The following is a 23,650-nucleotide window of genomic DNA, read 5'->3' as shown; positions in this document are numbered from 1 at the left end:
AATGGACCCCATAATGGGCGGGCGAAGCGCCCATTAAATGACCTGATACCTGGATTCCGAATCCAGCACCACAAGCATCATTGCCGCTTCCAGTCTCCTCCATTGGCATTTTCTCAATGGCTGTGCGACTGAATTTGTCAGTTCTAAGGGGCTTTCCCCCCCCCCGCCATCGCCACCCCTTCCCACTACCCCTTTCTCTCAGAGGTCCTCCTTTAAAAGGAGATCCTCACGAAGGAATGGACCTCCAGTTCTTTTAAACACTCGAGGTCCTGAGAGAGAGAGAGAGAGAGAGAGAGAGAGAGAGAGAGAGAGAGAGAGAGAGAGAGAGAGAGAGAAGGTGAACGAGTTTAGTGATGGTGGTTTGTGAGGAAGGCACTTTGGAAGACTACTACACATTCTCACGTGTGGAAAAATAATGAGGGGTGGTGTGGGGGTGGGAGGCAAGTCGAAGGACCATCATCGTCGCATTGTCGAAATGAGCATGCGTTTCGGGGTGTCTAGCAAGTTCATTTGCAAGTAATTGTTGCTTGCTTGCTGCAGGAGGTATAACGGTGGTTTACCGCCTATGTTGTCTTCTTAACCACCTCCCCTTCCCTCCCCTCCCCTCCCCTCCCCCCCTTCCCTTCCTCCGTCCTTACCTCCTCCTCGGCCTCCTTTAAACCAAACGAGTAGCTTCTGAAGATAGGAGGAAGCAATGGAATTGGGAAGGGGAGGGGAGGGGAGGAAGGACCCACACCTCTACAGACGAGGAAGGATGTCGTTCAGAGAAATCTTTTTGTGACTCAGGTGGAAACAGCTGGTATCTGTAATGTCATAAAGGTAAGAGTATAATTATTCTCTGCTAATTTGTAAATGTGCAGCCGCGGCTTGCGAATTCCGGAAGCGGTAAGTAACGAAATCGCAAAGTGATTTACCGCTTTTAGGCATTATCACTTCTATCTTTGCTCTCATATAATATAGGCCTATATATATATATATATATATATATATATATATATATATATATATATATATATATATATATATATATATATATATATATATAATATATATATATATATATATATATATATATATATATATATATATATATATATATATATATATATATATATATATGTATATATATATACAACAGCTTAGAGGCACTCAATTTATGTCAGGTAATGATGATTTGTTTGTCTGAGAGAGAGAGAGAGAGAATTAAATTAGCGGTTTATAAACAAACAGTAATTCATGTAGCTCTAGGTCTCTTCACGAATCCATCATGATAAACTGATGCAAAAATCTTAAAATTCCTCGACTCGCGGCCTGAGGTTGTTTTCCGAAGTTCCACAACTTCCTTGTACACGAGAATTATACAACAATCCCTTGTTCGGAGCTTCGAAAAGCACACTCATGAATATCAGATCTCGAGCTTCTTATTCGGAAATGCAAATGTCGTGCAATTATTCGCCATTATCCCCAACATATTCCCTCCCGAAGTGCTCATTGATAGCGACCTAAATCATGGACCTGTCTGACAGGCCTCTTTTTTTTTTTTTATGCGGTGGCAACCGAGACGGGTAAAAGAATGAAAGCAGTCCCCAGGAGTCTGGCTTGGGCCTGGAAGGAGTTAGCGGTGGCCGTGGATTTGTCCTTTTTTTTTTTTTTTTTTATAAATTGAAAGGCATTGTGGATTTTTGGGAGGTTATTCAGTTTGATTATTTTACAGAGTAAGATTCTCCTCTTGACCAGTCTCTTTGGATCTTAAAGCATAGTTGAAAAATAGGTCCTGGTATCTCTATTAGTGCCTTTGGTTGAATACACAAAACCCATACACATATACATATACATATACATATATATATATATATATATATATATATATATATATATATATATATATATATATATATATACATATATATATATATATATATATATATATATATATATATATAATATATAGCTATATAACATAAGCAATATATTTATATATGTTATATATTCATTGTTTACATTTCAGTTCTATTATTTTAATTAATGAACGGGAAATTGGGATGAATTAAGACTGATCGAGCAGTATAAAAACTTGAGAAGAAAAAGGAGGAGAGAGAGAGAGAGAGAGAGAGAGAGAGAGAGAGAGAGATTAATATATTTTATCCCCTGAACGCCCGCCAAAGAGATTGCTTTTGTGACCCAGTAGTCATCCTGGAAGGGACTCTGTTAAAATTAGCTTTGGTGAGCAAAACTGTCGCGCCCCTGGAAATATTGGTTAGCACAAAGGGATGTCTGTTTGCATTCGACTGATTAAACCTAATCCTCTGTCCTGATGAGTTACAGACACCGGAACGATGCTGACGATGGATAAAATATACAATTATTTTAGGCCAAAGGCCAAGCACTGGGACCTATGAGGTCATCCAGCGCTGAAACGGAAATTGACGGTAAAGAGGTTTGATAGGTGTAAGAGGAGGAAAACCTCGCAGCTGCGCTGTGCAACAATTATTAAGAGAGGGTGGAAAGACAGATGGAAGAGAGAATATGAACGGAGGTACAGCAAAAGGAATGAAAAATGTCTCAGCTAGGGGTCGAGGGGAGGCTGCAAAGACCCTTAAGTAATGCCTATAGTACACCACGTGAGGTGCACTGACGAGAATGAAGAACGGGGAAGATTTTTGTCCAGTTCCACATTACGGATATCCACAAACGGTTTCTTAATTCAAAGGGCAGAATTAAAAAAAGCCTGCATCAGTTCTTCCGTAGTTAAGATTGAATGTTAATATACGTCATAAGTAGTGTTAACCATATGTAATTGAGATAGACAACCCTGTAAAATGGGAAAACTAATTTGTAGTGTATTATAAACACAAAATAATTCATGAAAAACAGTTAACGTGAGATTAAAGGCAGAAAACCTTCCGTCACTGAATATCCTTATTTTTCCTTATTTAATCAGAGCAGACAAGCCGTTATTTTGAGCTTGATTTTTCTTTTAATGGACTGAACTTGTATATATCGCTTTATCGCACTTAAGAGAATTTTAATTTAAAGGACTTCTTCCTCTGTTTGTCACTTCGCTTTGGGAACGTTCTTAGCACGTGCAAAAGCTGATGCAACATTGAACAGTGCCTGATCTTAGAGCAGTTGGTCCATTCTTTCGCTCTCTTCTAATTAGAGTAACTTTGTTCCATTTTTTTCTAAAAAAAAAACAGTCTATGTTAACTAAGCGAATTTCAAGTCAGTGGCCCCTGTAGACTTCCATATGAATAGGGTTCATCTTTTGTATAATAATAATAATAATAATAATAATAATAATAGTAATAATAATAATAATAATAATAATAATAATAATAATAATAATAAAGATAATAATAATAATAGTTTCACATTATCGTAATAAACAGTTACGTAATAAAAATCCACAATTATATAAATGAATTGTATTGATATATGAAAGGTAGAACATATTTCATCTTTTGCATATTAATACAGTTCATTGAAATAATTGTGGATTTTTATTACATAATAATAATAATAATAATAATAATAATAATAATAATAATAATAATAATAATAATAATAATAATAATATTTTCCATACTTCTGGCCCCGTGCATAGTATTTATTTTTCTCGAACCTGAATTACCCTGACGCAATAACATCGCATTGCCGGTCCTGTTTTTATTGCTGAATTACGGCATTACACCTGTAGGTACAGCTGTAGCTAAATATAGGAAGGAAAATCATTTATGGAGAGTATTATCATCAGCATACGAATTATTTCGGCAGAGGATATTCGAGGGACTTCACTGAAAAAAAAAAAAAAAACAAGCTACAGGCCAAGAGAGGTAAAGATGACTCCCAACGAACTTTAAAAGTAGGGAAATGGTAGGATATAAAATCGTCTACAATGACAGAAATAGATCAGTCTGGTTAGAAACTTGAAGAGTTGACTGTGAAGAAAGCAATGAAGCTATAATTAAGGAGTTTGGTCAACATTGCCTTATGCCAGGCACTGTTAAATGCCATAGAGGTATCCAAAGTAATGTCATGAGATTCACCAAGGTTTCTGAGAAAGGACGACCATGTATGTATACAGTACTGTAGGGTAGGAGATCACCTGTTGATCATACCAAAATAAAAAGTATTCACGATGCTGACTGATAAGAAGGTTGAGTTTTTTATACTTATGACCGAAATGAAGGTTAATTATTTAAACTTGTAATTAAAAAAAGATTGACTATTTATACTTATGACTGAAAAGGCCATTTTAACTTATAACTGAAAAGTAGGTTGATCATTTTACCGATGATTTGTGAAAAAAAAAGTTGTGTGATTTTAAAGGCTTTAGATAATGCACATTGCTTTGAACGCCAAAGAGTTGAGCTTTATCAGTGATCTGATTCCTCTTCAAACCTATTTCTTAATCCGTCCCAATAAAAAAAAAATCACATCCCTTTACCCAACTACCCTTTGATAAAAGAGAAAAGATAACAAGAGAAAAGTCGACAAGTATAGCAAAATGCCTCGACAATATTCTAAAGCAAGAAACGGCAAACAAAGTTTGTGAAAAATACCGCTCACGGAATTACAGAGAGAGCAAGTACGCCCTGTGCTATATATATATATAAGTAAGATCTAAGTCTGTTCGTGATGGCTCCCTGCCCCTGTGCACATACACAAGTAATTGAGTTCTAGGGTGGTGGGCACAGTCTTAACGCGGGTGTTGGCAGCATGCAAAGATGGGCTGGTGCTCGTCTTAGGAAGGCACCGCACGTACTACAGCCATCATTCGCGAGGTGTCAGGGGAAAATTGGACTGGGACCAGGTTGTCGGAGCCTCTCCGGTACCATCCACCAGCCAGAGGGGCACCCCCCCCTTTTTCGACTCAAACGCGGTACACGCAGGTACAAAGACTTCCAACTTGAGAATGCACGTACACAGATGTGTAAACATTGTGTTAAACGATACACGACCATGTACATTTACAGTGAATATTTTAGTTTGTTTATTGTATTTGATTGTATAAACAATACCCAACCCTATACATTTAGTGAATATTTAAGTTTGTTTATTGTATTTGATTGTATAAACAATGCACAATTTTATACATTTACAGTGGGTATTTAGGTTTGCATAATGTATTTGATGACAATTTTTCCTGAGGCTGTGAATATTTTAGTTTATTTATTGTATTTGATTGTATAAACAATACCCAACCTTATACATTTAGTGAATATTTAAGTTTGTTTATTGTATTTGATTGTATAAACAGTACACAACTTTATTCATTTACAGTGGGTATTTAGGTTTGCATAATGTATTTGATGGCAATTTTTCCAGATGCTGTACTGCATATACTTTTGTTATCTAACATCATTTGAAAACAGACTCCCAACTTGAGAATGCATATACATATGTGTAAACATTATGTAAACAATACACAGTCATATACATTTACAGTGGGTATTTAGGTTTGAGTAATGTATTTGGTGACAATTTTTTCTGAAGCTGCACTGCAAAATAATTGTTCTTTTGTTCACCTCTTGGAAGGCCATAAAGGTGAGTATATCTCAGTCGATGAATCAGAAACTAGATAAGGAAATAGAATATCAAAGGAGAATCTTATATACTTATTTTGGTTTTATCCAGATATCAAGCAAAATACTTTAAAGACTTATTGTCTCTCTTCCACTATTCACTAAATAAATTGAACTCTCATCTCTAAAACTCTAATAAATGAGAGAGAGAGAGAGAGAGAGAATCATTGCCTTTCTTACACTATGCACTGAGTAAAAAAACTCTTACACCTATAAAACCCCTTGGTGTAAAACCCCTTACTAAATGAGAGAGAGAGAGAGAGAGAGAGAGAGAGAGAGAGAGAGAGAGAGAGAGATCATTGCCTTTCTTGCACTGTGCGCTGAGTAAAAAGAACTCTCATTTGTAAAACTCTAATAAATGAGAGAGAGAGAGAGAGAGAGAGAGAGAGAGAGAGAGAGAGAGAGAGAGAGAGAGAGAGAGAGAGAGAGAGAGAAAATCATTGCCTTTCTTACACTATGCACTGAGTAAAAAGAGGTCTCGTCTGTAAAACCCTAATAAATGAGAGAGAGAGAGAGAGAGAGAGAGAGAGAGAGAGAGAGAGAGAGAGAGAGAGAGAGAGAATGAATGAATGGATAGCTCAGTCTGGTGACAACTGTGGTGTGAAGCGTGTTCCCATTTATGGATGTAATGCATTGATCAAAAGGAGCGGAAACACCGTTGATTCCTGATAATAGCTGATTTATAACTGGAGGTGACAGAGCTAGGATACGCTTTAAAGTCTGGGCACCGCAATTGCCTTGCAATACCATGCACAGAACTGAGAGTGAAATACAGGATAAAGAAGGAGTTTTCCATGAGAGAGAGAGAGAGAGAGAGAAAGAGAGAGAGAGAGAGAGAGAGAGATTTCAATACCTCACACAGATTTCGAAGTCAAATGCACAATACAGAATGAGTTTTTCATGGTGAAAATAATTTATGCATCAGAGAGAGAGAGAGAGAGAGAGAGAGAGAGAGAGAGAGAGAGAGAGAGAGAGAGAGAGAGAGAGAGAGCAATACCCTATACAGAATTCGAAATGAAATGTAAAACAAAGAAGGCGTTTTTCATGGTGAAAAGAATTATATACGAGAGAGAGAGAGAGAGAGAGAGAGAGAGAGAGAGAGAGAGAGAGAGAGATAGTTTTCATAAGACATTCTGTTTTATGCTAAACAGAAAGAAAGAATTAAAGGAAGACGTGAGATAAAGGGAGCAGCATCAGCACCAGCAGCAGGAGCAGCAAGAGAGCGAGTGAAGAAGATTTATCACCTGGGCAGTAAAATACTTTGCCGGGTCGACATTAACTGAGCAGATACCCAAGATGCTTCACAGAGTTTTTAGCATATTTCCCCCAAGTTTAGGGCGATGGCACGTGGCATCCTCTTCTGCCATTTCTTACTGTGAACCGGTCGTTTGGAGATTAGTGCGTCCGTTTCCATCTGTAAATTATAAGCTTGTGTAAACGAACAGGGGCTGTCGCCCCGTCGATGGGACAGGAGAAGATTGAGGTTGGGGGGGGGGATGAAGGAGTTCGCTGGGTACTCCTGAAGGAAGAAGAGAGAGAGAGAGAGAGAGAGAGAGAGAGAGAGAGAGAGAGAGATGTTCTTTCTGTCTGTCTCTCTCTTATCCATGCCCCCTTGGCCTGCCTACCCCTTTCTCTCTCTCTTTCTCTCTCATCCATGCCCCGTTGGCCTGCCTACCCTTTCCTCTCTCCCTTTCTCTCTCTCTCATCCATGTCCCGTTGGCCTCTCTCTCTCTCTCTCTCTCTCTCTCTCTCTCTCTCTCTCTCTCTCTCTCATTCATGCCCCGTTGGCCTGCCAACCCTTTCCTCTCTCTCTCTCTCATATCCATGTCCCGTTGGCCTGCCTATATCTCTCTCTCTCACATCCATGCCCAGTTGGCCTGCCTACCCTCTCTCTCTCTCTCTCTCTCTCTCTCTCTCTCTCTCTCTCTCTCTCATCCATCCCATCCATTGGCCTCTCTCTCTCTCTCTCTCTCTCCATGCCCCGTTGGGCTGCCTACCCCTTCCTCTCTCTCTCTCTCTCTCTTTCTCTCATCTTGCACCATGAAATTTTACGACCCAAATAACGTTTTTATTGTCAATCGGTAAGTGGCTGGTAAGGACCAGTAACGACCCTTGACACTCAATGCTCAGAAATGCCCGAATAGATATATTGGGTCGTTTTGGGGGAGAGAATTTCACAATCCAGAAGCTCACGGCAATCATCAAAGAGACAGATGATCAATGGACGTGAATGGATAGTTTTTTTTCTCTCTTTTTTTTCGAGTTGGCTGATCTTGTGTGTAATCTTCTTGAGGTCCCTTCGTGAAACTGGTAATGGTGGTAAGTTTGGGAAGAAGAAGAATGAAGCGTCGTTGTGGATACTTCTTATTCTGGAAAACTGCTACATTTTAATCATTCTTTATTTCTCCTTTTAATTCCAGACTGTACGGCGTTTTCCAGAGGGTCGTGAGCATAAAGATCTGGAACGACAGTGATCCAGAGGAAAGAAGATGGAACGATGATTCATTTCCAGGAGACGCTGGAATTCAGTCGCGCCTTGTTTAACATGTGATGGATTTCCCCTTATTAATTTTATAGATTCAGATGTCTGTAGAGATAAGTGCATAATTTCTTTTTATATTTTATCTCAGGGACTTTGGGTAGCCTTTAAAATGAGCTCCGAAGACAGGTGTGGAGCTTTAAAATATTTATTTTTTTAGTAGTGTTGTTTATCCTTGTCTCAAGGCTAAAGAATGGGCTTTTGCAGTTAAATATTAAAAACATTCTTCAGGGTAGGATGTACCCCACAGGACTAGGCTGAAGATTCCATCGGAGAGAGAGAGAGAGAGAGAGAGAGAGAGAGAGAGAGAGAGAGAGAGAGAGAGAGAGAGAGGAACAGTTTCCATTCCGAAATGGTTCCAGGTTATTCCAGCGTTGCCCCTGTTTTCTTAATGAGTTCTTATGGCATAACTCTGAATAACTAGTTTGTGTATTAATGTATATTTATGCATACATTGAAAATACTCATTTGTTGGTATAAATCATATAAAATATATTCTATTCATGTGTATATATTCACACATTTTTAAGATTGTATGGGTAAATGTGATATATAAATACATTAGTATGTGCATATTCATGAGTGTTTAGCCAGAATAGTCGCTGGATTCCAAATACACGCCAATTGATTTATATATATAGAATTCCATCCTTATAGTGGGAGACTTTTGGAAGTTCCTTAAATATTCCTTACTTTTTATGTTATGTCTATTGTTTCTGGGTGAAGGAGTAAGAAATATCCCTGTCCCTGTATATCCTGTGTATCCTACACACATACACACACTTGTATTTATAATATATATACTGTATATATACAGTATATATATATATATATATATATATATATATATATATATATATATATATATATATATATATCTTCTTCTTCTTCTTTTAACGTGCTTTTATTCCCATTTTTGTATGGGGTAAGCACGATGCCTTCTTTTGAAGGACTTTTTGATTTGGCTTTGGGGTAGACCTGTGGTCTCGATCGGCTGCCCTGCCTGACATCGCTTAGACCCCGGTACGTATGTTTCATGTATCATACCGGACCCAACGCCCTTTCTTCCCAGCAGCGAGTAGTTATTGCGCTGGGTATGGCGAGAGTTCGAGACGTGTGAGATGTTTGTTATGTTTTTAGAAGGTGTTGTAGTGGCTTTGTTTTGTGTGTGTATTTAGTCTGTAACATCCATGCTTTTTAAGAAACCTATCCGTTGATTACATATATAATCCCGGGATGTCTACACTGATAGCAAAGTGTCTCCTTCTCTGAACAGTCGGCTGCGGTTTGAACCCGCGCCACAGACCTCTACGGTCCTGGTTGCTGTTGTAACCGACTGAGCCATCGAGGCTCTATATATATATATATATATATATATATATATATATATATATATATATATATATATATATATATATATATATATATATATATATATATATATATATATATATATATATAATATATAAATTATAATATAAAACTTAGAATGGGAGACTTCAGAGTTCCTTATATTACTTGCTTTTTATGTTATGTCTGTTGTTGTGGGTTAAGGAGTGAGAAACCTCCCTATCTGTGTATATCACACACACACACATACACACACACACACACATACACCCATTACATATGTAAAGGATGAGTTTGTCAGCCCAAACCCTTTTTTTTCAACTCCGGCTGCGACCCACCACTGTCGACTAACCACTTGGTAACTTAATTCACTGTCAAGGTCAACAGAGGCGCAACCTAACTTCTGTTATCCCACTGGCTCTTTTTAATATTAAGAGTGTGTTTTCCCATTGACACTTTTTTTTTTATATCAACAGTGTGTTATGCTACTGACACTTTTTTTATATTAGGAGTGTGTATCCCACTGACACTTTTTTTTATATTAAGAATGTGTTATCCAACTGAAACTTTTTTTTATATTGAGAGTGTGTTATTCCTCTGGCACTTTTTTTTATACTAAGAGTGTGTTATCCCACTGACACTTTTCTGTATTAAGATTGTGTTATCCCACAGACACTTTTCTGTATTAAGATTGTGTTATCCCACTGACACTTTTCTGTATTAAGATTGTGTTATCTCACGGACACTTTTTTTTATATTAAGAGTGTGTTATATCACTGACACTTTTTTATATTAAGAGTGTTATCCCAGTGACACTCCCGTAGGGGGTTGGTAATGCCGTCAGTGCACCTCATGCGGTGCACTATAGGCAAAAGCTTAAGGTTCTTTGCAGCGTGCTTTCGGCCCCTAGCTGCAACCCCCTTTCGTTCCTTTTACCGTACCTCCTTTCATATTCTCTTTCTTCCAACTTACTTTCCACCCTCTCCTAACAATTGATTCATAGTGCAACTGTTTTGAGGTTTTCCTCCTGTTACACCTTTCAGACCTTCTACTGTCAATTTCCGTTTCAGCGCTGAATGACCTCATAGGTCCCGGTGCTTGGCTTTTGGCTTAAATTCTATATTCAATTCAGTTTGCACTGACACTTTTTTTAGATATATATTTTTAGTGTGTTATCACCCTGACACTTTTTTTTATATCAAGAGGGTGTGATCCCTATGACTTTTTTTTTTATATCAAGAGCTTCAAAATTCAATTCCTACAGACTCTTTTATATACATATACTGGGAGTGACTTATCCCACTGACACTTTTTTTGTATATTAAGAGTCTGTTATCCCCCCCGACACTTTTTTTTTTTTTTTTTTTATCAAGAGCTTGCGGGACAAGCGACAAAGAGGTGAGGGTAAAGAATCGCTTCCCACCAAGACGGTGAAGGATGTTGATGTGTTAGGATGTCGCTGATTGCCTTGGGATATGAAGGACTCTCCGCAACGTCCTTCTAACGAGGATGGAAGCGACAAAAGTGCTCTCACTTGATGAGCTCATGGAGGAAGGAGGTTGTTCTGTCCAAAGGTGGTGGTTTTTTTTTTTTTTTTTTAGGTTAGTCTCTGTCTCTTTCTCTCTCTCTCTCTCTCCTGAGTAAGAAGAAACTTTCTATCATCAAGAGGACAGAAATTTCTCTCTCTATCTCTCTCTCTCTCTCTCTCTCTCTCTCCTGAATATGAATAAGTTTTTTATCAGCAAGAGGACAGAAAATCTCTCTCTCTCTCTCTCTCTCTCTCTCTCTCTCTCTCTCTCTCCTGAATATCAAGAAACTTTTTATCAGCAAGAGGACAGAAAATTTCTCTCTCTCTTTCGCTCTTTCTCTCTGTCTCTCTCTGTCTTTTTACAAAGGGGTCGATGACACATCAGGTTATCCCTTTCACCCTCTTTCTCGCGTTTGCTAGTTCCTTACGTTTGTTTCTTATTTTTTCTTTATTATTTATTATTTCATTTCTTCCTCTCGTGAAGATGAGAGGAAACCCTTCACAAAATTAGAGCCCAGATCCCACCCCTGAATCCTTTCTCTCTCTCTCTCTCTCTCCCTTCTTTTATAGATCTTGGTCAATTTTAAGTCAATTTTAATAGTGTCTGGGATACAGAAATCTTTTGCTCTCTCTCTCCTTAGTTTTCCGAGGGAAAATGCTCTCTCTCTCCTTAGTTTTCCAAGGGAAAATGCTCTCTCTCTCTCTCTCTCTCTTTTATAGATCTTAGTCAGTTTTAAGTCAATTTTAATAATGTCTTGGATAGAGAAATCTTTTGCTCTCTCTCTCCCTAGTTTTCCAAGGGAAAATGCTCTCTCTCTCTCTCTCTCTCTCTCTCTGTCAGACTTAGGCTGCCAATTCTATATATATAAAAAAAGGTGACTTGTAGGGTTATATTTTCTTGCTGTCAAACCTTATGAGAGGGAGCTTCCTTCTTCTGCTTGCTTGTGCATGCACGCCTTCTTATTTATCTATTTTTTTTTTTTTTGCTTCGGCTCATTTTCCAGTCCTGTACGATCTTGGTAACTGGTTTTTGTTTATGTAATGTTTATTTTATAGGCTACGGTCACGGTTCAGTTATCAACTTTTATAGAGAGATATGTATGGTAAATTGTCATTTACGTTAATATCTTGTCTGAATGTTTTACTACATTATGTATTTGTCGTTAAAGAATACGTTAATTTTACGTCAGTATAGAAATACATCTTATTAATATTATAATCTTGTCAATCACACCACGTCAAAAACCTGATTTTTTTTGGTAAACATTTAAGCAGAATTGCATTTGTTAATTATGAATATTAAAAACGCGTTACCTTTGTGTAATAAAAACCTAAGGAAACCTACTTTATATCTGATGAATGCATGTCAAGTGAAAAAAAAGATGTTGAGCATCTGTTTATAAAAACACAAAGAAAAAAGAAGAAAAAACACTAAACATGCTAACCATGCAATTGAAGCGAATTAGGTTGGAAGCCAAAAAATTCATAGTTTTCCTCAAACACATTTAAACTATAATATATAGCTAAGCTCCACTATGTAATGCATGTCATGAAGACTTGAATTCGAGTAAGGTAAATGAAAATGGAAGCAGAATTTTTAAGAGTAAAATATCCTTTTCTGGTCAATTAGAATTTATAATATTCGAGTTATGGTTATTGTGATAAACGTGGATAAGGTCGAGTAAATGGAAGTATGGAGTGTTAGTGAAAAATTTCGAATGTTGAAAAAATATTCGAATAATGAAAAAATAAAATTTTCGAATAAAAAAATTCGACTAATGAAAAAAAATCATTTTTTTATATATTCGATTAATAATAATTGGGATTAACGGGGAGAAGGTTCAAGTTAAGTGAAAATATAAACAGAAAAATTCTAATTAACAAAAATCTAATAGCAATAATAACAAGAGCGATATCATTAATTCAGTCATTTCCTCAGCATCAGCAAAGACACTAAAGGCACTTTATACTGATTTATGAATTTATGAACGTCCTTCCTCAACATAAATCTCCCGGTCTTCCTCCCCAGTGACCAAAAGCAGATGCCGTTTCCTGCTACTTGGGACCTTGGTCCCGCCTTCATATATCTTTCAAGAGACCCTTTGCCTAATTTAACAATCGCTACTGCATCACATAATGGACTTATTAAAAATGAAAAGTATTTGGTTTCTTGATTGTGAACGCATCTTATGCATGACACTCAACAGATATTTCATTATCATTCATCGCCATGTGAATATTAATGAAAAACGTAAAATTAACAATCTTGTTATTATACTTTGCTTTATCATGGTAATTTTTTTATGTTGAATATCTTACATTCCCTTATGCGTAATATTTCTTTCATTTGCATACCATTAATTTTTTCCTTTTCAGCTTTTTGCATTCAGAACATCGTTTGACATGACTTTCAGTTTTCACGCATTTAATATAATCTAATATAATTCATTAGCTGCTAATGTGTTCCGAAAATTTCATGAGGAGACATGATGATATGAAAGGGGAAAATGATTCAAATAGCCAGAAATGCAACCAAGGTTTAGCCTTTCAGTGTAAGCAGATAACTGAAAGGTTAGGTGTGCCCAAAAATTTTCATGATGTTGCTGTCATGGATAAAATTAATCTTGAGAAACAAAAGCCATCTGGTGATTGTTTTTGGGAAGCAGGGGTTCAAGATGACAAGTCTCGATGGTCACAAAGATAAAAAGGCTTGATGGTCATAAACATTCTTTCGGAAATTGTGAAATTTAACTTATTCTACCTCAAGACTTCCTGGTCGTATTCCAATAACTGTCTGAGGGCGGTCTACGCGCAGCAAGTCCTTATCTTTTTTCTATGCAGAAGTAACAGTCTTTATCGAGATGTAGTGATTTCAGTTGCAGAAGTTAGATTGTGACATAGAATTTCCAGTTGTTGTTCGTTCATTATCAAGTGTTGACATTTGAAAAGGACTCTCACACACACACACACATATATATATATGTATGTATGTATGTATGTATGTATGTATATATATATATATATATATATATATATATATATATATATATATATATATATATATATATTATATGTGTATATGTATGCATATGTATATATATATATATATATATATATATATATATATATATATATATATATATATATATATATATATATATATATACACATGTGTATGCACGCGTGTACGTGCAAACCAGCATATAAACGCAAGAGTCTGAATGTATGTATTATGATTAATTTTAAGGCAACAGTCTTTATTTAATATTTTCAGCATGATGTTTACAAATTTCGTTACGCAAAAGATTCTCTTACTATTTTATTTTTTAAACAACAATAATCATATTATCATTACTCCACACACACAAAAAAATATAAATAAATGCAGAGAATGCAAGAACAAAACAACAAGAGCAGGGAAGGGAAGGAGGAGTGCATATGTGTGTGTGTGTGTGTGTGTGTGTTGGGAGTGGGGGGAAGGGGGAGAGGGAAGGGGGGGAGGGGAAGATGTTTAAGGCAAGGCATCGACTCTGTAATATATATATATATATATATATATATATATATATATATATATATATATATATATATATATATATATATATATATATATATATATATTATGATCTCCATTAGCAAAAACAAACGGCGGCTAAGTAGAAGCCAAGGTCAGCAACAATGCTTTTGAACAAATGTATGAGAGAGAATAATTGAGGTAGTTTTTTTTAAGATCGTCTATTTTCGTCGGGTAAATAATAATAATAATAATAATAATAATAATAATAATAATAATAATAATAATACAATAATAATAATAATATGCTGCTTTTTGATTTAATAAAAGTATACAATTTTCACTCTTTCTCACACTTACACACAGTATTCATACTGCTCTTAAGTTGGGTATGTATGCTCAGGTACATACACACGCATATATATATATATATATATATATATATATATATATATATATATATATATATATATATATATATATATACATATGTGTGTGTATATATATATATGCTATGTACATAAATAATATAGTTATATGTGTATATATATAATTATATATGTAAAATTATATGTATATGTGTGTATATATATACATAGACGGTACTAAACATTCAATAAAATATAAATATCTATAAAATGTGCGTATAGTTTATACTGACATTAAAATATCTCAGTGTATCATACCGAATATTAGCAATGCAGCTATTACTGATAAGTAATATTTACAATAATAATAATAATAATAATAATAATAATAATAATAATAATAATAATAATAATAGCAGTAGTATTAAAACAGCAACATTAGTAGCACTAGCACTGACTGCTTAAAAAAAAATAATAATAATAACTTGAGCAGTGAAAGCACTCCGAATGACGTCATACTCTAAACAGGCGAACGACACACGGAATAATTAATATACTTTCGGACAGCTGAGTGAGACATCATCGACAAGAGATAAGCAGTACTGTATATTTCTCGCCTCATATATACTTTCCTCTTTCTCTGGCCGGCCAGTAATTCCAATAAGTCTGAGATTGTTGTTATTACGCTTAAATTATCAGTGGCGATGTCGGACATTATAAGAAGATACAGCCAAAAAAAAAAAAAAACAGACTGGTGGAAGGTGGCCTCTGTCATTTGCTTGCAGTCTCAGATGATAGTGGTTGCTGATGTTTTATCATTCTAATGTCTGGTATTGATAATAACCGTCGCTTTTTTTTTTGCCCCCGTGAGATTTTAAAACTATAAATACGGTCCTTCTGTTATCGGTTATATAGTAATATACGCCGTTTTTTTTATTTATAAGTACGAGGTAGAAGTCATTGACTTACAAATGTAAACCGGTAAGTGAGTCGTGAATTTTCTTATTTATATTCATTAATGAATAATTGTCTATTGGTTTTCAGACGTGAATTGTTTATAAGCATGTTCCTTTATATTATTCATTCATTCACTCTTCCATTCATTCATTCATTCCCGTGTTTATTTTTTTATATGATACCAATTTATTTTCAGTGATGGTTTGTTTATAAGTTATGAAAAACGCATACCAAACGCTCCCCGATTTTTAATAAAACACCCATGACTGTTATCGGTGTTAATATTTCCGATGTCGAGAGAGAGAGAGAGAGAGCGCGAGAGAGAGAGAGAGAGAGAGAGAAATACGACTTGGTTCGTAGTCTTGTCCGCTACTTATCACTGTTCCTTATGGATCCTTATTTAGCAATTTATTCAGTATAACACGTCATTGCCAATGTACGTTTCAGTCATCTGAAAATAAACATTTATATATATTTTTCTATCGTCTGGAGAAACGCCAGAGAATAACGAAGGAAAAGGCAAGTTCAAAGTCGTGTGCGCTGACCGTCTATGGATCAAGTTTTTCTCTCATGTGCCTCTCTGTTATTGTATACATCCGTCGTATGCCTATGCACGTTTCATCCGTTATCCTTCGCACTCTCTATCGCGCAGATGAGAAGAAGTCCGAGTCAATAATACTCCAGGTGAGTCCAAAAGCAAAGTTTAACAAAATGTTTAAAAAGCACTACTAACGCCGGCCACCTCCTCCTCCCCTCCCCTCCTCCTCCTCCAGAACGACGCGCCCGCCGAGTTCCAGATCGTTTCGTTTCCGTTGCAGATTGCATCGCGTTTATTGAACGATCGAGGTTCTCCGGAGCGCCACTAGATGGCAGCAGCTGCAGCAGACTGTTAGCACGCGTTACTGCGGTCAGATGAGTGGTGACCTCCGAGCATGGTACGCCTGTTATCCTGCTCTCGGCAATAAACGTCACTGCAATTTATCCCACAGCTCGTTTCCTCCTCCCTTTTCACTGGGAAATGATCGATGAGGCCTTTCTCGATCTGACACAATTCCTCACTAGGAGATCTGGCAGTATTTGTGCGAATGAACGGGTCAAATTAGGCAGTTTCGACAGATTTTTCACTTTCTCTACTCGCGAACTTGTTCGAAAATGTTCTCACTTAGACGTCTCAGCATGTTAGACGTCCTTATTGTGTTGGTATCAATTCGAGAACGATTATATTTACTGTTATTTAAATGAATGCTATATACATATCGACAGTTTGAAATAGATATCCCATTCATACACTTTCTGGGGCAGGTAAGATTTTACAAGGGGTCAAGTACACCTTTTCCTTCTCTCTCTCTCTCTCTCTCTCTCTCTCTCTCTCTCTCTCTCTCTCTCTCTCTCTCTCTCTCTCTCGTTTGACACACAGGCCGCCAACCCCTGTGGTTTATGGTCGATCGAAGGTCCATTCGACACTTCATAAAAGGTTTAGAGAACAGCCACTGAAGCACTAGAGACAATGTTTTTTTTTTCCCTTTTCTTCGGAATGACATGCTCAATGAAAAAGACCTCTTACTGATGTTTTAAAACAGGGTATTGAATCTAAATACGAATGTGACATTTCACGTGATCTCAAAGAAACTTCATTCTCTCGCTCATCACTTTTTACAGCCAAAGAAAGGTGCTTTCACATAGAGAATTCTAGACAGGACACAATGTCAGCAAGCTGGTTAAGGAAGCCCATTCACGCCCCACAAGACTTTGTATGAAGTAGTAATTCGCTGGCACACACAAACACACACACACACGTGAGACGATAGGTCATCGTGGTGCCTGCTGGACGGAGAATTAGTAGACAGACATGAGGAAGGAAGGACAGAGAGAGAAAGAGAAAGAGAGAGAGAGAGATAGCAAAGCGTGGTAATGGGGGGGAAATGTAATGCCTTCTACGTAATATAGGGATCGTGCAATAACAACAACATCAACACTGCAGTTTCTGTAAATGAACTCGATCACATCGTGCAATGACAACACTCACTACTATATATATATATATATGCACGACATCGACACATGCACTACTACAGATTTTGGCACCGCACGACAAAAATCTTCCGTGTCTTCTGCTTTGCATGAACTTTCGTAAATCAGTTTCTCTTTTGTTTTTGAAAGACTTATCATCGTCTTTTCATCGCTTTTTTTTCTGGCAATGTCCACTGTTCATTTGTCATAGTTTCTGACAGTTTATACACCATTGATTGATACGCAATCAAGAGTCTTTTTCGTCTGAACACAACACTCGAAATTTACATATATTTTTTTTTATTTTTTCGGGGAAGACATGAAAGTTCGCGTTCCTCTCTGACAAACATTTTCAATGAGAGGTTTCTCGCGGGGCAACACACAAGCCAAGAGCTCTTTCCTTTGCTCTTGCGGGAAAGTTGTCAGGGGGAGGGGTGGAAAAGTTGGGAAAAAAAGAAATGACTTATTATCATAGCGTTGGAAATAAACATGAAACTGCCTACTGGAAGAACAATAAAGGCGAAATCACAGAGGAGGAGGAAGAGGAGGTAGGGGGTGGGCGTGCACTTTTAAAACAGACGAATCTACATGGGACGTGTTAGAAGGAGGAGGAGGAGGAGGAATATGAGGAGGAGGGGGCAGGAGGTGGATGACGAAGGGGAAGCAGTGGAGAAGCAATGATCGAACTTACCTGTGATGGACATCCACGGATATCGAGGGATGTCTGGGATATGAGGAGTGGGCGCCGTAGGCTGACTGCAGGAGTTGAGAGGATTCGTGACGTTGTTCTGGTGGAAATACTGAGCCATGTTGCTTGTAGTTGCACAGTTTTGCAGGTTAAGGCCGTACTGGGACATATCCGTTGCCCCAGTCTGCGAGTACCGGCACTGCTTGTCGGCATCTGTAGTGGCTGTCATAGCGCTGAAGGGCGACATATTGGAGGCCGCATTGCTAGACAGCTGATGTGAAGTGACACTTACGTACGGATACATACTTCTGGCTTGAGAATTGTAGTTGACCAGGTTAGCCGCGGCCGACTCCTGGTACTTTGGCAGAATACTATCAATGCTATTAATATAATTTGAACTCATTGTTCACATAATTCTTCCCAGTGGTAACTACTTAGTAACAACTGTGTACACACCAGCGTCGACTACCTGTGATGGCAAATGAATCCTTTTCAGAATTAGACACCAGGCACGAGAACCGCGAGCGGTAAACAAGTCTGCCCAATCAGTAGGTAAGGGAGCCTGGAGAACCAATAAGCGCCCGCCTTGGTTGGACCTTCATTATTAGCGCGATAAGGCCGGGAGGGAGAGCGCGACTACACTCAAAACACTATCGCCATCTGTGGACCAATGGCAGAACTAGGCGCTGAAGCCAGCCAATACGGGCTGCGCCGCCATCTTGGATATGGGCTGGAGGGTGCGACGCCGACTGCCGTCACACAAACACACATCTCGGGAATCAACGAAATTATGGGTGGCACGCTCCTGGCGGTGTTATTACAAGCGCTCCTCCTCGAAGCTGCCCGCACTGGACCCCAGCAGGTAATTTTAGCGAGTGTATCTAGTGTTATAAGGTGTGTAAGTGAACCATGTTAGCCTCGGGAGCTTGCGAGGCTCCCGCTCCACGTCACGCATCTGCTTGTTGGTCCTGCGTCCTCCTCCCCGAGAGAAGTCTACTCCTCCTCCTCCTCCTCCTCCTTCCTCCTCCTCCCCGCCTCCGTCCCTCCGCCACCTCCTCCTCCTCCTCCTCCCCCTCTTCCTCCTCCTCCTACCCCGTCCCTCTGCGGTCTTTTCCTCTTACCCCACAAGAATTTTCAAAGGTCTAGTGGTCTGGCGTGCTGACGATAAACTATCAAAAATGAATCAAATGTCAACTGCTGGGACATCGTAAGTCTCCGTATTCCAGCCTGTCAAAATAACATCCGTCAGAGGTGCATGACTGACTGACTGACAGCGAGTGGAAGAAGAGGAAGAAGAATGAGAAGAAGGAGGAGGAGAAGGACAACATGCCTATACGACGTGTTTGTCCTATGCCAAAAAATTCTGCAACCACGGGTCGAGTCGGAACTGCAAGAAAAAATCCGAAACTCCAAAAGGTTCTCTAGATTTCGTTAACTTTGTAATTGCATTCGCGAGAGACGCCTATTGGGCCGTTGAGGTAATCCTGTCTTTATTATTATTTTTTTTTACATCCCCCATCTCTTCCATAAACAGAGTTGTTTTCACAATTATCTGCGAGTCCTTAACTACAAGGTTTGACCGGAATTTTTTTGAAATTATGTCTACAAAGTTTCTCAAATTTAGGTTCACTCAAGACAGAGAAATGATGCACACACTTATGCAAAATATTTAAGCCTCCATAAAACTCTAAACCAACTTACATTTGATCAATTGATTTCTGAAATATCTTGAAAATATTCTTTTATTACTTTTGCGACGCTAGTCCGATTTTTGTAGCTTTTTATTGGCCTTAAATAATTTTAATTTGTGGAAGAAAATTTTTTTCGTGTAAAATTACTAAGAAATTCAAAAACGGCAAGTTTAAAATTTTGGTTCCCCTATTTGAAATATATAATTGAACCATACTCCTTGATATTGCACTGGTACTAATTATTAATCAGTTAATTTGCGCTATAATAAAATTAATATCTATCAAACATAATTTTTCGCAAATGACAAAAATTAGTGACTGAAAAAACGTTAAAATCGCTCATTGCCAAAACTATGCAAAGCTTATTCACGCCGTCCATTTTCTCAGAACATAACTCATGCCGTCTGCGACACCTTCCTTCATTGATCCGCCGGCAAATAAAAAGAGGCAAATCAGTGAAAATGTCGGTGGATCGCCGACGGAAAATGGAGTTAGCGCCGCGCCGAGGCATCGCGGCGACGGCCCGCCCTTCCTAGCTGCTGCAGTCCCAGCAAATGGCGTCGCCGTGAAATCGGGCGTCGCTCGCCATCGATCGAATTTCCCCGTCTTTGCAGTGTTTTGATCCAGTGGGAACGATGGTTGTTCGAGTGGACACGGAGCTACTTTTCGACATAATTCGGAAAAGAAACAACTCCGTATTTCTGGAAGAAATTCGGGGGTTTGTCAACTAGACAGGCGGCGCCTGTGGCAGGAAATCCGTTTCATTGGTGCTGATCCGATCTAAATTGTTCGCCTTGATAATGGCTACGGATTGCGGATCTATCGATCTTCGTCGGAGCGAAGGTGCGTATTGGATTCACTTTTAGTTTGTTAATATTGTTATTATCTATGTAACACGTGATAGAAATCGTATATATATGACAGAACGTTTGTGTGAAGAGTTGGTCAGAGCACGAGCAAACGAATTTATTTATATAGATGTATATATTATATGTATAAGTATATGCATATATATATATGTATAATATATATATATATATATATATATATATATATATATATATATATATATATATGTATGTATATAAATATGTACATTATATATATATATATATATATATATATATATATATATATATATATATATATATATATATATATATATATATATATATATATATATATGTGTATGTATATAAATATGTACATTATATATATATATATATATATATATATATATATATATATATATATATATATATATATATATATATATATATAACGAATTTATTAATTTATAATATATATATATATTATAATTTTATAGACGTCTTTGTGAGTATATATATATATATATATATATATATATATATATATATATATATATATATATATATATATATATATGTATATAGATGGTTATATATATATATACACACATACATTGTGTGTGTGTGTGTGTGTATGTATAATTTTCTATCTGTTATGGTCTTAGATGAACACATAATACCGTGCCAGGAGCAAAAACACGCTACGTTAAAGTAAATCATCAATATGTTGATATAGATGTAAAGGCTAGCATGCAAACGTGTGTATTATATATATATATATATATATATATATATATATATATATATATATATATATATATATATATATATACATATGTATGGATGTATATATATACTTATATAATGTATACATATAATATATATTTATATATATGTATATTATATATATATAATTAAATTATACATATGTATATATATATCTATATGTATGTGTATATATATATATATATATATATATATATATATATATATTATATATATATAATATTCTCGCTCTCATTTATATACACATAAATATGTGAGATGATAGCGCAGATGAGGAACTGTATTTATGCATATTTCTGAAAATAATTTCTAAATTGGATTTTCTTAAAATTTGACACAAAACAATGACGGACTTCTTCACTGTATGATTTATGTTGCCTTCACCTTTTAATTTTCTTAAGTTAGTATTTTTCTAAGCGGTAATTTTCAAAAGGCGTCGTATTTTTATAACGTAATTCTTGCGCTGATTTCATGTTCGAAAAGAATATGACGCGCGCAAATAACACCGCCCGTTATTCCCGCGTCATTCCTGGAGAGAAGCTACGGCGGTTATGTTAGTCATATATTATTACTGTTATTTTTATGACTGCGTTTTCGTTGAGAATTTTATTAACTTATTGTAATATTTCGGTGAAGGGATTATCATAATTATTATCATTATTAATTCGTTGGGATTAAGTGAATTGTATACCACCGAGCGCTTATGAGTCGCGGCACTGAAGAGGCCCGCCGCTTCATATATGGAAACCCCTGATTAAACTCCCGGAGAAAAAATAAAGTGAGAACAGCGTTCACGAGAAAGTTTTACAAGTAGCGCTGGAAAGCACCTTAAAGAGAGCAAAAAAAAAAAAATAAATAAATAAATAAAAGCCCCAAAAAAATTTACCGCTGAAGACAGTAAAACCCGGCGGCCTGAGAGGAGAAAGAGAAAGAGAGAGAGAGTGTGTGTGTGTGAGAGAGAGATCGGCGGTCGGAGGCGTAGCTGATTTGCCGAATTGGAGGTTTAGTTTTTTTTTTTTTTTAGTTGAGGGGGGGGAAGGAGGAGGTGGTGGTGGATGAGAGAGCTGGATCTGGTCTTATAGGCCTAGTGATTGGAGGCTAGGCTTAGTTTAAAAAGTGGTCAACATCTTTTTTGAAAGGGTTATTGTGGGTTCGTGTGACCAGTCTTACTTTCGTCGGGGTGTAAGGAAGGACGGTGGTGTGATTGAGCGAAGTCGTCGCTTCTCCCGCCGATCCAGAAGGAAAAATCCCTGAATTCCCCTGAAGGGGATGAAGGAAATCCTTAAATTTCCTATAGGGATGAAGGATTAATTATTCTTTTGCGAGCATCTGGAAGTGTATGTGGCGGGAACCAAGCGTAAGTGGTGGAATATTGTGGAATTTTGTGTAAATTTGTATGTGCCGTGGAGTTGACGGGGCCCTGCTTCTGTGACTGGTCCAGAGCGACAATTGAACAATTATTTCGAAAGATAAAATTAAAAGTGACTCATTTATAATCAGTTAAAACAATTACAACAGAATTATCTCGACGCGTTTTGGGCGTCGTCGCGCTATTCCGTCCCCTCGATGAGAGAATTTTTTTGATGCAATTTAAAAATGTTCCTTTGAACTGATTAACTAAATAAATCGAAATAAAACATAAAACCCTAAAATTAGATTATACCAAACCTGAATGATCGAGAATTGACAACAATGTTTCGGGTACAGTTTGTTCATAGTTTTCTTTCAGCGGTCCATTGAGCTCATAGTAGCGGCGGAGGTGGCGCTCCGATACACTGATTTGGAACTGTTGTCGGTCGGACAA

The 23,650-nt window shown here is 37.1% G+C and overlaps 2 protein-coding genes across 3 annotated transcripts in view; one reads left to right on the top strand and one right to left on the bottom strand.

The window, feature by feature from the left end:
• Positions 1-23,650, bottom strand: part of LOC136847845 (homeobox protein abdominal-A homolog) — a 219,633-nt gene that overhangs the window by 194,915 nt on the left and 1,068 nt on the right. Inside the window, exons 1-2 of one of the 2 annotated variants that reach the window (XM_067119818.1) lie at positions 23,515-23,650; positions 18,543-19,008 (exon numbers count right to left, since the gene is read on the bottom strand). The exon at positions 23,515-23,650 is cut by the window's right edge and continues 1,068 nt beyond it. In XM_067119818.1, coding sequence (XP_066975919.1) covers positions 18,543-18,942 — 400 coding nt within the window. In that variant the 5' untranslated portion in view covers positions 18,943-19,008; positions 23,515-23,650. Of the gene's footprint in view, positions 1-18,542; positions 19,009-23,514 lie in introns of those variants that run through there. The other variant, XM_067119819.1, reaches the window with a different exon arrangement.
• The window catches only part of LOC136847846 (uncharacterized), a 208,552-nt gene continuing 204,111 nt past the window's right edge, over positions 19,210-23,650 (top strand). Inside the window, exon 1 of the mRNA XM_067119820.1 lies at positions 19,210-19,401. Within this exon, the coding sequence (XP_066975921.1) occupies positions 19,210-19,401 (192 nt within the window). The remainder of the gene's footprint in view (positions 19,402-23,650) is intronic.

The sequence above is a fragment of the Macrobrachium rosenbergii genome, chromosome 17 (genome assembly GCF_040412425.1).
Source record: "Macrobrachium rosenbergii isolate ZJJX-2024 chromosome 17, ASM4041242v1, whole genome shotgun sequence".
NCBI classification, from domain to species: domain Eukaryota; kingdom Metazoa; phylum Arthropoda; class Malacostraca; order Decapoda; family Palaemonidae; genus Macrobrachium; species Macrobrachium rosenbergii.
The sequence above is the reverse complement of the archived record's forward strand: the minus strand, read 5'-3'. Positions and strand labels throughout refer to the sequence as shown.